Below are 12778 nucleotides of genomic sequence, written 5' to 3' on the forward strand. Positions count from 1 at the left end.
AATCAACATTAGCCAATCTGTTCAGTTGAAAAGCAGCTGCGCTTCCACGGAGATACCAAATCAAGGGGACACAGGACTGCGCTTCCCTGTGGATGATGTCACTGAACCTTGTACATCGTGTGAGCTACACATTTCGAAGGGGAATTCCACAATCAAGGTGGCTATCGGTCTTGTTAATCCTATCGACCGAACCAAGACACCAAGGATTCATGGGAATATAATCCAAGAAGGATAAGCTACCATCTCGGTAGATAAAGCTGAAAAAAGTTTTAGTGATTTGCCTCTTGACATTCCTGGAGGTGATGACGAGAAGACTCTAGGAGAAGCAGAGAAGACATTCATTCTATGGCGCAAGCGCTACATCATCATTCCCGGGATGTCGGCTCCACCTCCTCCTGAACTACCTCACCATAGGTGTGGATGAAAACACTACATCATTAATTTATATTGGCTTAAATAATTAACAATCTGCTCATAATAATATGTCATTCCTTTTTTGTAGCAGATCCTCCCCCAACCTAAATCCAATTGTTCAATCGCCAGATCATCATAGTGCTCTGTACGATGACATTGTGTTGGAAGGCGAGGCTGCATCCACACCATCTCCAAGGAGGTCTCCAACGCCGCTGCCACCACCTCCAAGGAGGTCTCCAACGCCTCCCCCGCCCCCGCCTACCAAGAAGCCTAGCAAGAGGCCAGCCCCGCAAACGAAGAACTAGTCCCCGCCGGCAAAGAAAGCCACCGTGAAACCAAGGGCTATTCTCAAAATAATATCTGAAGAGAAGGAAGAAGGAACTGATGCATATAAAAAAGATATGTCTAGATTCTATGACAAACTTAAAAAGAATCAAGAAGCAAGGAGAAACCCGGAGAAACCGTACTTCTTCATAGCTCCAGATATTCTAAGAAAAAGGGTGGCTTCTTACCAGCAACAACAGCGGGAATCTCATAAGCCGTCCAAATCAACATTAACGGACTATGACCACACTCTCACCAAGTCAATTGAGGCGGCACAGAAAAAGAAGCGGGCAGGGAAAGGAGTTGCCCAACTCGGACAACAATCGCACCAATCAGTCCCCCCGCTAGTTCTTGGTAATGAATATGGTTCGAATTTAGGATTAATGCATCAGACAAACATACCTCCGGATGTCGATTTGGATCACCTTGGTGAATTTATTAATGAGACTGGTCTCGACCTTTACCAGATGTTTGGTGATGGAAACATTGAGAGTGCGGCGAAGGTTGATATTTGGAAGAAAAAATTTGTACTAGGCCAGAGTCTATACAACCCTCAAGCCTTATCTGATCTGGGGACGCAAATGTACCTGCTAAACAAGTGGTACATGCAGGCGTCTACCGGTGGAGACTTCTACGTTGGTGTCAGAATTAGAGACGAACATTGGTTCCGTGATGATGATGTTATGTATGTTGACTTTGCAGAATTTCATCAACTATGCCACCTGACCTCTCTGGACAAAGTTATCATTAGCTGTTATTGCCTGTAAGTAATAATTTTTTCGATCTATTATTAAACTCATCATATGTGTGTATATGCATATAAATTATTCTAACAAGTACTATATATATGCAGATTTACAATGACAGAGCTCAGAAAGGAAGGCTGCAATGAAATTGGTTATGTTGATCCCCATATAGTATTCAAAGACCCAGTTACTCCAAAGACTAATTGGAAGTCTGAGTCAGAGAGTAACCTCATGAACTTCTTAGTGAACCAACGCCACAAGAAGGATATACTCTTTCCCTACAACTTCAAGTGAGTGTTAATAATGTCGATCATCCTTAATGGCTCATATGTTGATTCTAGTTAATTAATGAGTGTTATGCGTTATATTCTATAAACACATGCAGCAATCACTGGATATTGATGGACATCGATCTGGTGAAAAGTCACTTGATAATCTATGACTCGATGAGAAAACCACAACAAGATACCAAGATATGATAGATATTATCCAGAGGTAATTTCGTTATCTCTAGCAACTATATATACACACAAACATGAAGATTAACTATATCTGATGACGTGGCAAATTTTTTATTGGGCAGTATTTGGAAAACCTTTATTGAGAAGCAACACATGGGAAAATGCAAAGCGCCACTGAATGTAATCCCTTTGAAAGTAAGTCCCCTAAATCGCATCATCTTTATTAATTAAACATATAGCTTTCACCGGATCACCAGATTGAATGACAAATCTTTTTCTCGTAAAGTGGTGTCTGAGGCAGGAACAGGGGAACAACTACTGTGGTTACTATGTTTGCAAGTTTATCAAGGTGGTCTTCCAAAGAACTCCTACAGAGAGACTCAAAGTACGTTAAAAATACACTATATATTCATTTAATTATTATTATTGATTGTGTTACTATGTCTTTATATATATATATATATATATATATATTTATTTATTTATTTATTTTCCTTTAATTCAAACCTGTAGACTCGATGGTCAAAGCTATTCAAGAGTCTATAGCCGGATTTTTTAATGAGCAGGTCATCGATTCCAAGGGCGAGTTCTACTTCGACCCAACACTGCCATGGAAGCAAGCTAGAGGATGAGAGAAAACTTGTTATATCACAACAACTGTAATGCAATCTTTTGTAATATATGCACATGAAATAATATAATGTAAAATACACATATGCATGCATGCATATATATATATATATATATATATATATATATATATATATATATATATATATATATATATATATATATATATATTCTATGCTTGAATTGTGTGATTTAATACGTTCATTGTGCTTGAACCGAAACATACTATACGCGCGTATAAATGTATAATTAGCAGCGTACAATACGACTTCGAAAACCTATTTTGAAAAGAAAACAAAAAATGAAAAGAAAAGAAAAAAAAACCTTTTGTCCCGATTCGTATTACCAACCGGGACTAGAGGTGCCGGCCATCGTGGCATGTCAGGAGGTACCTTTAGTCTCGGTTGGTGTTACCCACCGGGACTAAAGGTCCTCCTTTAGTCCCGGTTCCTGACCCGGGACTAAAGGACCTTCCTTTAGTCCCGGATGCTTGCTCCCGGGTGGGAAATCGGGACTAGAGGGGGTTTCTCACCGGGAGTAAAGCTCTGTTCTCTGCCTGTGATTGTTATTGCATATTTAGCACATCACCACAACAACATGCACATATTTAGTTATTACTTGCTACTCCTATATGTCAAAAACTTTAGACCTCATGTCCTCAAGTTTGGATCGGTCGACAAGGCACATCAAAGAACGACCAAAAAGATGTCTTGGCTGGCTTGCTACTAGCAAGGGTGTGGCAATGCCGCACCTAAGCGACGGCGAGCTCTGTCCAAGTCCTCTAATAGTTGGTTTGGGTTGAGCGAGGTGAGAAGGTAGATGGGGATGGCACTTAGAACTAATCTCACCAGCTCGCGTCGCCCTGCTGGGTTAAGTAATTTTCCTTGCCAGCCCGCCAGTCTGTTTCTTCTTTTATACATAGTACGCTGCGTGCAAAATTTTGAGTCGTCCCAGAGTAAGTGTAAGGCCCAGGTAGGTTATTGGAAATGTACCCGTTGGCTAGAGAAGGTGTCCAGAATCTGATCAAGGTTTAGTCCTGCACATGACCACATACATAACATTATGAGGCTGTTTGGTTCCTCGCCTTCATGCGCCACGCCACATATATGGCCGCCACAGCAGTTTTATCCCCTGCTTAGTTGGTGACTAAGGGCCAGTTTGGTTGCCAAAAAATTTGGCAAAACGCTACTGTAGCGTTTTCGTTGTTATTTGACAATTAGTGTCCAATCATAGTCTAACTAGGCTTAAAAGATTCGTCTCGTGGATTTCGTCTAAACTGTGTAATTAGTTTTATTTTTTATTTATATTTAATGCTTCATGCATGCGTCTAAAGATTCGATGTGACAGGAAATCTTGAAAAATTTGACGTTTTGGAGGGGAACTACACAGGACCTAAGATGAGGTTGCCACAGCTGCACAAGAGTTAAAGCTTCAGGAATCTCACCACAGTGTGTGGCGGTGAAATTGGCTGCCACAATCTGTGGCCGCCACACCCGCGCTGTGGCAAATAAAGGCTGGCGTCCAGACAGCCTCTATATTATTCAGCTTGCAAGTTCAACAGTTGACCTGTTGACTTTGAACAGGACACGTTCTGGTTGGTCGAACGCGGATCGAACTAGACAGGAATGGAATTAGTCAGTTGAGTATGCAACTAACTGTATCAGTTCAGTGAAGCTTGGAAAATCTGTTGTATGTAGGCCACCTGCAGTCCATCACTGACTGCTGATGGATCATGTGCTATTGGCATCGAAGGATATACAACACTGTACAGAAACTGATTCATGAAGCAACTGTGAATCCTACTCCAATAAGAAAATTGCTCGTCTATTCTTTCAAAAAAAAAAAGGTTCCCACACGCTAACAAGTCAAGTAAAGGATGACACAACATTGTAGCTAACGAATCAAGAGACTAAACGGTAATGCTACGCGTCTTATGTTCGACATGAGCAAATCGTTGGACGCTCCCGAAGGCCCACAGCCTCATTGCTTGCGCTTTTACCGCGCCGCTCGCTCCGCCAGCGAGTTTATTAAAAAAAATCACCCATCCTTATCCCTTCCGCTTTCTCCTCCCCTGTCATGGCGCCTTGGAGCTTCCCCGTCCTGGACGCACACTCCCCTCGCTGCTGCTGCGTGCCCCATCCGGCACCGCTCGCCCGCGCCCCATCCCGTGCGCCTCTCGCCCCCTCCCGTTGCCAGCGCCGCCCGCTCCCTCCCGTTGCCTATGCCGCCCGCTCCCTCCCGTCGCGTGCGGTGGTGCTAGTGGTGCTCGCTCCGCCCGTTGCGCGCGACGCCCGCCCGGTCGACCCAAGCCCGGTGCGGGTGGCAGTGGTGCTCGCGCACGCCACTGGTGCTAGATGCTAGTGCTGCTCGTGGACCGCCACTCGCCGCCGGCTCCCACCCCGATGGCCGGAATTGACCGGCACAGGCGCTACCCCTCCCCTATATTGCAAATATATATTTTAAGTGTTTCAGATATATGTTGTAGTTGTTTTATATGGGTGTTGCAAAAGTAAATCGGGGATGTTGCAAGTATTTTAGAGACATGTTGCAAGAGTTTGTTCAAAATGTTTCATCTGTTCCAGACGTATTTTGCAAGCGTTTTATGGATGTTGCATATGTTTTAAACATATGTTGCAACAGTATGTTCCAAAAGTTTCATCGGTTCCAGTCTTCCGTTGCAGCAAGTGTTTTCATATTGCAAGTTGCAAGTGTTCTATCTAGATGTTGCATATGTTGCAAGTGTATATTCCATATGCTTCATCTATTTCAGACATATGTTGCATTCAAGTGTTTCACGTTGCACATGTTTCATGCTGTTTGGAGAGTCTAGGGTGCGAGGGAGTGATGATGGCATGGCACGGGCGCCGAGGAATGGGGGCGTGGCGAGCCGGTGGGCGGCGGACGTGGCGCACGGCGCGCTAGGGGCCGGGGGTCGGGGCCACGACAGGGCGGGGCGAACGGATGGGGGCGAGGTGCGCGGATGGGGCGGGTCTAATCGAGGCGGACGGGGCAGATTGCGAGCGAGTCGTACGGACACGATGACGGCGCGATGCGCATGTGGGCAAGGCGAGTTAGCGGACGGGAGGGGGTGGTAGGTTGTGCAGGCGCGCGCGGGAAACGGCTGTATGATGAATCCTATCCGGTTGGGCGTCCTGGCACCAGCACGTCGCATCTCTAAAAATCCAGGCTTGCAGCACTCGTTAAATAGAACAGAGGCACTTGGCAACTTAGAAATCCGTAGGTGTTTCTCTTCCCAAATATTTTTAATTAAAAGTCACAAAAAAATTATTTTTAATTAAAATTAAATCAAACAGTTTTCAGCCCTAAATTAGTTAAAAATGAACCGAGGCAATGGTATGATAGTCATGGTAGTTTTGAGATTCGAGTAGTACCAGTTGCGTGCCAAGGACAATGCTAAAGGGTTAAAAAAGACATACTTGGCTTTAGATCAGAATTAGGATTACATATAGCTTTTATTTATAAACATGTGCTGCGGGAAACATCGCTACGGAAACCGAACATGAACATAAAGTACCTACATCTGTTAGTAGAAACGAATTCACAAATTCAGATTACAAATTAGGAGCAGATTGCATGCAAGTTCTGATGACATCATTCGACTGACGGAATAATTGCAAATCAAATTGCAGCGCGGGCAAGATTGCTGATAACGATACAATACAACACATCATTCACAGTATGTACACGATTGCTTATGGCCAATCTCTAATATCTGAACTAAGTGGACTGTCAAGTTTAGTGCCTTCAGCTCCGGTGATATGAGATTTAGTTACGGTTTTGGATACCGGTGTAGCTCCATCTGAAGAGCACTTCTTCCAAGATCTCGTGATTATTCGAAGGTGTTCTGCCACTTCTTTCATTGTTGGTCTCCGATCTATTTCCTCACAAATACACTTCAGCGATAGCCTCCCCATCTCTTCAAGCAGAACAATATCTCCACCATGAACTGCAATATCATCATCAAAAAATGCCCTTCCACTGCCATCTGCCAGGCAAGCTGTGCGGAATTGTGAAATGAGGTCATCATGATCGGCGTAAAATACAAAGTTCTTCCTACTAATAAGCGTCAAGAGAAGGACACCAAACTGGTATACATCGGTTTTCACTTTTAGTGACACACAGTGATCGTGAATTAGGTCATCGTAGAACCCGCTTGATGGAAGCTGATGACTAGTAATTGCATCGTCGTTGGCAATAATGTTACTCTCCTTGATAAACTTCCTTGCCCATGAAAAGCCAGTGAGCTTTGGCATGAAATTATCATCTAGAAGTATCTTGGATGGTACCACATAACCGTGTCTGATAATACCAGTTGCTGATGAGTGGAGGTATTCTAATGCTTCTGCAATTTTTACTGCAATCTTTGCACGTAAATCTAGTGGGAAGTCTTCATGCCTGTCCAGAACATCAGATAAACTACCTTTAGCAGCAAACTCATATATGAAAGCTGGGCAATCAGCATCCGGGCAATATCCCAAAAGTTTGATGATGTTCCTATGGAATATTTGAGACAGGATCATCCCACCATTGATAAACGCTTCTTCAAAGCCCTCAAGTACTTGAGAAAATATTCTCACTGCTACCACTGTATTGTCCTCAAGTGTCCCTTTGTAAACTCTACCTGAAGTACCTCCACTGAGTAGATAAGAGTAATTATGTGTGACTTCTTTTAGCTCCTCCTGTGTGAGAATTCTCACATTGCTGGGTTCTGATTGAATCTTAGAATTGCTAAGGTTCCTCTTCAAAAAGACCAAACTCTTCTTAATCTGCATCTTAGAATTATAGGTGGGCATGATTATCTCTTGCCTGTTGTTTCTGCGCCATGAATGGTGTGATGCCAAAATTGGTTCTGAATAATTTTCATGTCTGTCCTTCAATTCTTTTCTCAGAATCCGAAGGCGTTTGACCACATCAGTCATCTGAGGACGCCTATGACTGATCAGTGATAGGCACTCAATTGCCAATTTCTTCATTTCTTTAAGAATCTTCATGTTGTTCTCATTTGCTATTGCAGCATCAAATATTTCTCTAAACCCTTTACCACTTGCACAGCCTTTATTGACATATCCAATGAGGTTAATGTCACCTTTTCTTACCCTTTCTCTAGCTATTAGTTCACAGAGAACTAATCCAAAGCTATAAACATCACTCCTTGGAGTAAGACATCCCTCTTGAATATATATAGGATCCATGTACTCTATACTTCCTTTTACAGTCGTAGTGTACCGAGTGATGCCACCGACCAGAAGCCTTGAAACTCCAAAATCCGTTAATTTTGCTGTCAAATTGTCATCTAGAAGTATGTTGGCAGGCTTAATATCACCATGACAGACAAGGTTGCCAGATGATAAATGCATTGAATGCATGTAGCTTAATGCCTCTGCACACCCTATAGCAATACCCAATCTTACATCCAAAGGGATCGAAATTTCACTGTAGTGGAGTATGTCATTGAGATTTCCTTTCGACATATACTCCATTACAATCATGAGAGTACGTTCCCCAATGCAATAGCCTATGAGCTTCACCACATTCTTGTGGCTAATTTTACTATGGATACGTACTTCTTCCATAAACACTTCTCTCAAATCTTCATTGATATATTTCTTCACTGCTACAGGCTCATTGTCATCGTCAAGGATTCCCATATAAACTTCTCCAAAGCCACCTTGTCCGATAAGAGTGCTAAAGTTTCTAGTAATTCTTTCAATCTCAACTTCTGTAAAAATCTTAATGTTGCCATTGATCTCAGCTTCATGCTTTATCTTATCATGGCACCGTGTGATATTTCCAGTCATAATCTTATTTACTGCAAGTTGTGGTGTATACCAAAGCACATTTGCCACAATGCTTAGCACCTGTGATGGACAAAAAATAAAAATAAAAATATATAAATAAAAACCAAAATTTTCAGTAACATTAGTAAAACTTTTATATGAAACATGTTGTTAGGCATGATAAAATTAATTTACTCAGATCTTCTGTATATAGCACATTTAATTTGTTGAACCGTTGTTTTTGGCACTTTACTATCTCTATGGATCATCATTTTTAACCATTCAACTGGTGAACAAGTCTAGCCTACTGACCTGATATAGAATCGCAAGACTAAAGGAATTAGTCATCGGCTGTGGAATCAGTTGTTCTAAACTTATTTTTATAGAAAAAATAGCAAATCTCACAAAACCCCGGTATGTAGAACAAATTTATAACACAAAGCCACATGTTTGTATTCTTCTGCAGAAAAAAAAAACAAGGTCATGGGCATTTATAGTAACACAGAGCCACATATTCTATCACCCTCCATTTGAGCAAGCACACAAACTAGCATCGAGATGACTTAGAACTGAACTGCCACGTTGGAAGGAGGACAAATATCATGTTGGAGTGGAGTGCGGAGATTCAGTCAATACAGTATGAATGAAGCATCTGAACACAAAAAAATATTTAGCACACACATCGTGAAGGGAAAAAAGGGTTGATGGAGATGCTTGTGAGTACAACAAAGATATCGGTATCTGTGGTTGCACCTGCTGAAGCATGAAACTAGGAGGAGAGGATAAGGATGGATCTTGGACTGTCATTATTCAAACACTATGGCTCAATCAATAAATTCCCCATGTTAAGATACAGATTTGCATAATCCCCAAAGTAATTGAAAAAAAAAACTCAAGTGAACAGCACAAACTCACAGAAATATGCTTAATTCTAGGTCAGATAATCCAAGACAAACTCTTTCCAAATTGACCCAAAACAAAGACCAAAAATCCCTTTTATTAGCCTAATCAAGTTCACACGACCAGAGTTCACTGCAAGTTCACACAGCAAGCTGCAGACGTTGGTCTTCAGCGCCATGGAGCAGCGCTGGCTTTTGCCCCCCTCTCTAGGTGAGAAAGATGATGAAAGCATCCAGTAGCTTTCCATCCTTTCGATGTGCCATGGCAGCCTGAGGCCATTTCGGTGTCCCTGTGTGTACCCGCTTGGAATCAAGACTGCAAAAATAGCGTTTCATGGCTTTGTGCTATTATGAAACATCCATGTGGCTTAATTTGTGCAAAAGAGTACCAACACAAGTGTTCTGCCTCACATATCGCCATACACATGTTGTTCTACGAATTTGCTCAAAACAATACAATAACCCATGCATATCACCCCCAATCCAGTATCCAGAGACGTAGCTGCATACCAATTATTCACAGCAACACTACCTAGAGGGACATGCCGAAACAAACTGAGGAATTCCCCGCACATAGATCTCTAAACGCAAGAGTCATGGAAATAAAACAAAAGTACTGGAGGTAAACATACCGTGCACACCTCAGCATCAGGCTTCCACCTCCTCAACTCCGGCAACGGCCACCAGAAGCGACTTCTCTGGCCAGGCAACGGCGAGCAGCTTTAATTTCTCCCCTAGATTGAGCTTCACCAGCCAGTGCCGCAATGACTATTCCTGTCCCTGCCTGCAGAGAAAGGAACCTTCATAAGTGAGGCAGATTACTTATACAGGCTTGAAATGCGAGAGCTGACCATGACTTTTGGCACTGGCAGATCGAGACTGGTGGAGTGCGACGGGGAGCGAACCCACGTGGCAGAATCGGTCTATTCGCTTCGCGAATGTACCCAGAAGCGGCTGATTGGTTGATTTGTCCGTCTTTGGAATCAGTCAACTAGTCAAGCGATTATTTTTTCAAGAAGAGGAATTTTCGCGGATGCAGCACTGATGCCTGCAGATCCGCCGCAGCGCGCAGGACGCTAGTCACAGTGTCGGCAGGGCAGATTGAGATTGCTACTGGCCTACTGCACGGCGGGCTGCTGGCATCAAACTAGCAAAGGACATCGGGGGGAAAAAAAAGAAACATAGCAATGGACAAATGATTGTACCACTGCATACGGGGATTCGATCTAGAGCACATGGAATGGAACAGATTCCAGAATTTTCAGAAGGCTTTCCCTGAAACATGAAATCTTGCACTGTACTAGCATACAAGAACTGAAACGTCGTTTCTCTAGAGACAAAATATCAGACGAAAGGGAACGGAACGGAGGCAGGCAGGCAGGAGTAAACTAGATACCGTGGTTGCTGCCACAATCGTGGCCGGAGGCGAAGGCGGCGCCGGCTGGTGGGGACGCGGGCGGGCAGCCATGGATGCGGCGGCGGCCGCGGGTCGCCTTCGCCTCAGCTGCTCCGGCGGACTCTGGCGAACGGATGGGCCGCGCAACGCAGGACCGACGGTGGGCCGGGCTCCTGAGGTCGTCGCATTTATTGGCGCTGGCCCAGCCCGGAATAATGTGACCTATAGGCCCGTCCCGATATTCCTTCTTCGCTACCAGTATCCCTTTCTTTTCTTTTTCTTTAAGCTATATATATAGTATAACATACAGTACGGATATTGTATAGCAAAGTACCAACAAAATGCCCTCACAAATAGCACCGGTACCTAGTTTTTTTAATTAGTTTTTTAGCTGAGAATATTTTTTAAATTCTTTTGTTTGTTCTTAATTGTAACTTGCCTCTCGTTGTTTGTCTCCGCCGTATGCATCAGCATTAATTAATTAATTCTATATATAACTATCGTTGACTAATTTATTGATGACTATCATCGTCTGTCTTTTCTCTTCTTTTTTCACTCCTATCCAATGGCTATATAATTATCTACTGCTATAAATGAAGGGCCCTTTTAGTTTTCTCTCGGTGAGCTCCATCTTTAGATAAAATTACTGTCCAAATCTCTCACGATAGTTCCTTGGTCCTCGTATGTATTAAAAAAATTATGGTCTTTTACATCTCTTTTGAATCCATAATTGCCTTTTTAATGTAAACCATCGTCATATGTATCATTATTCTGCACACACTTCTACCTCAAGCAGCCACTAACAAACCTCTGCATCGCACCAACATTTAGCATGTTCACTTGGCATATAAGCCGTATTTTTTCAGTCAACGAATAGTATTTTTCTCTCACAATAAATCAGTCAATACTACTTTCAGTCATGGCTTATCAGTCAGGCGAACAGGACAATACATCAGCACAAGCCTTTTCAAACATACTACAGAACCAGCACTGACGCTAGTCAGTTACTGATAAAAGCATGCTACCCATGTCACTCTATTTTTATATTGATCATATTGTGGTTTTCTAGTTGTGATCAAGTTTGAACCTGTGACGTAGCGTGAATTCTAATTTATGTACGTGGATGGATATGCCAACCAGACGCCCTACAACCTGCATCATCTGAATGAGAAGCATTCGTGAGTAAAATTCACCGTCGGTCTCTGAACTCTTAGGTCTCTGAACTTCTAAGGTGATATCTTTGGGTCTCTAAACTTGGTAGACGGTGTCATTTAAGTCCTGAACTTTCAAGGTGATCACTGCAGGTCCATAAACTTGATCGGTGGTGTCATCCCGGTCCCTGAACTTTTAAGGTGATCACCGCAGGTCCCTAAACTTAGCAAATGGTATCATCCATATCTAAATGTGGTCTAACCTACTTTATAAGCTGGCATGCCACGCTGATTGTACGTTAGACATGGATCCAACACGTGTTAATTAATCAATCATTATTTATATAATATTTATCATGAAAATATAAATTATATAAAATAATTTACATCAACAAATATATTAGATTTAAACTAAAATAGAACAATACTAAAATTAATTTAATATTTATGTATCATTAATAGTATTAAAATAATATTAAAATTCCTATAGTATTTAAGTTTTCTCTATTAAAAGTTACTTCTAATTTTAGTATTATTTTAAAAGTTTTCAAAGTAGTATTATAGAAGTAATTTTTCTATATTATTAATATCATAATACTATGATACTATACTACTCACTACTACACAAAAAGTTTTACAAGGCGTTTCTAAAATGGCCTCTGAGGCGGGCTGGCCGGTTGCCCGCCTCAATTATTCGTGGCAGGGCGACCGGCCCAGCAACCGCCTCGGTTAATGCTTAACCGAGGCAGGCAATATAACAGAACCGCTTCGGTTAATGCCTATTAACCGAGGCAGGCATCCTAAGACAACCACCTCAGTGAATCATAAACCGAGGCGGGCATTCTAATTCAACCGCCTCAGTAAATCAGGCCCAGCCACTAGCCCACACCAGCCCACTACCATCACCTATATATAAACGAAATCAGAAACCCTAACACCCACTCTCCCTCTCCTCTCTT

General features: G+C 42.4%; 1 protein-coding gene across 3 annotated transcripts; it reads right to left on the reverse strand.

The window, feature by feature from the left end:
• Positions 1-6133: 6133 nt before the first annotated feature.
• LOC136485233 (uncharacterized) lies at positions 6134-10806 on the reverse strand. Of its 3 annotated transcripts, none has more exons than XM_066482158.1 (3): positions 10669-10806; positions 9914-10056; positions 6134-8454 (listed from the first exon to the last, which is right to left on the reverse strand). In XM_066482158.1, exon 3 carries the CDS (start codon positions 8392-8394, stop codon positions 6289-6291), a length of 2106 nt encoding a protein of 701 aa, XP_066338255.1. In that variant the 5' UTR covers positions 8395-8454; positions 9914-10056; positions 10669-10806; the 3' UTR covers positions 6134-6288. The 3 variants fall into 3 exon arrangements, with proteins under 3 accessions (XP_066338255.1, XP_066338252.1, XP_066338253.1); XM_066482155.1 differs by having other exon boundaries at positions 9905-10056; XM_066482156.1 differs by lacking the exon at positions 10669-10806 and adding an exon at positions 10124-10278 and having other exon boundaries at positions 9905-10056.
• Positions 10807-12778: the final 1972 nt, after the last annotated feature.

Source organism: Miscanthus floridulus, chromosome 10 (genome assembly GCF_019320115.1).
Source record: "Miscanthus floridulus cultivar M001 chromosome 10, ASM1932011v1, whole genome shotgun sequence".
NCBI lineage: Eukaryota > Viridiplantae > Streptophyta > Magnoliopsida > Poales > Poaceae > Miscanthus > Miscanthus floridulus.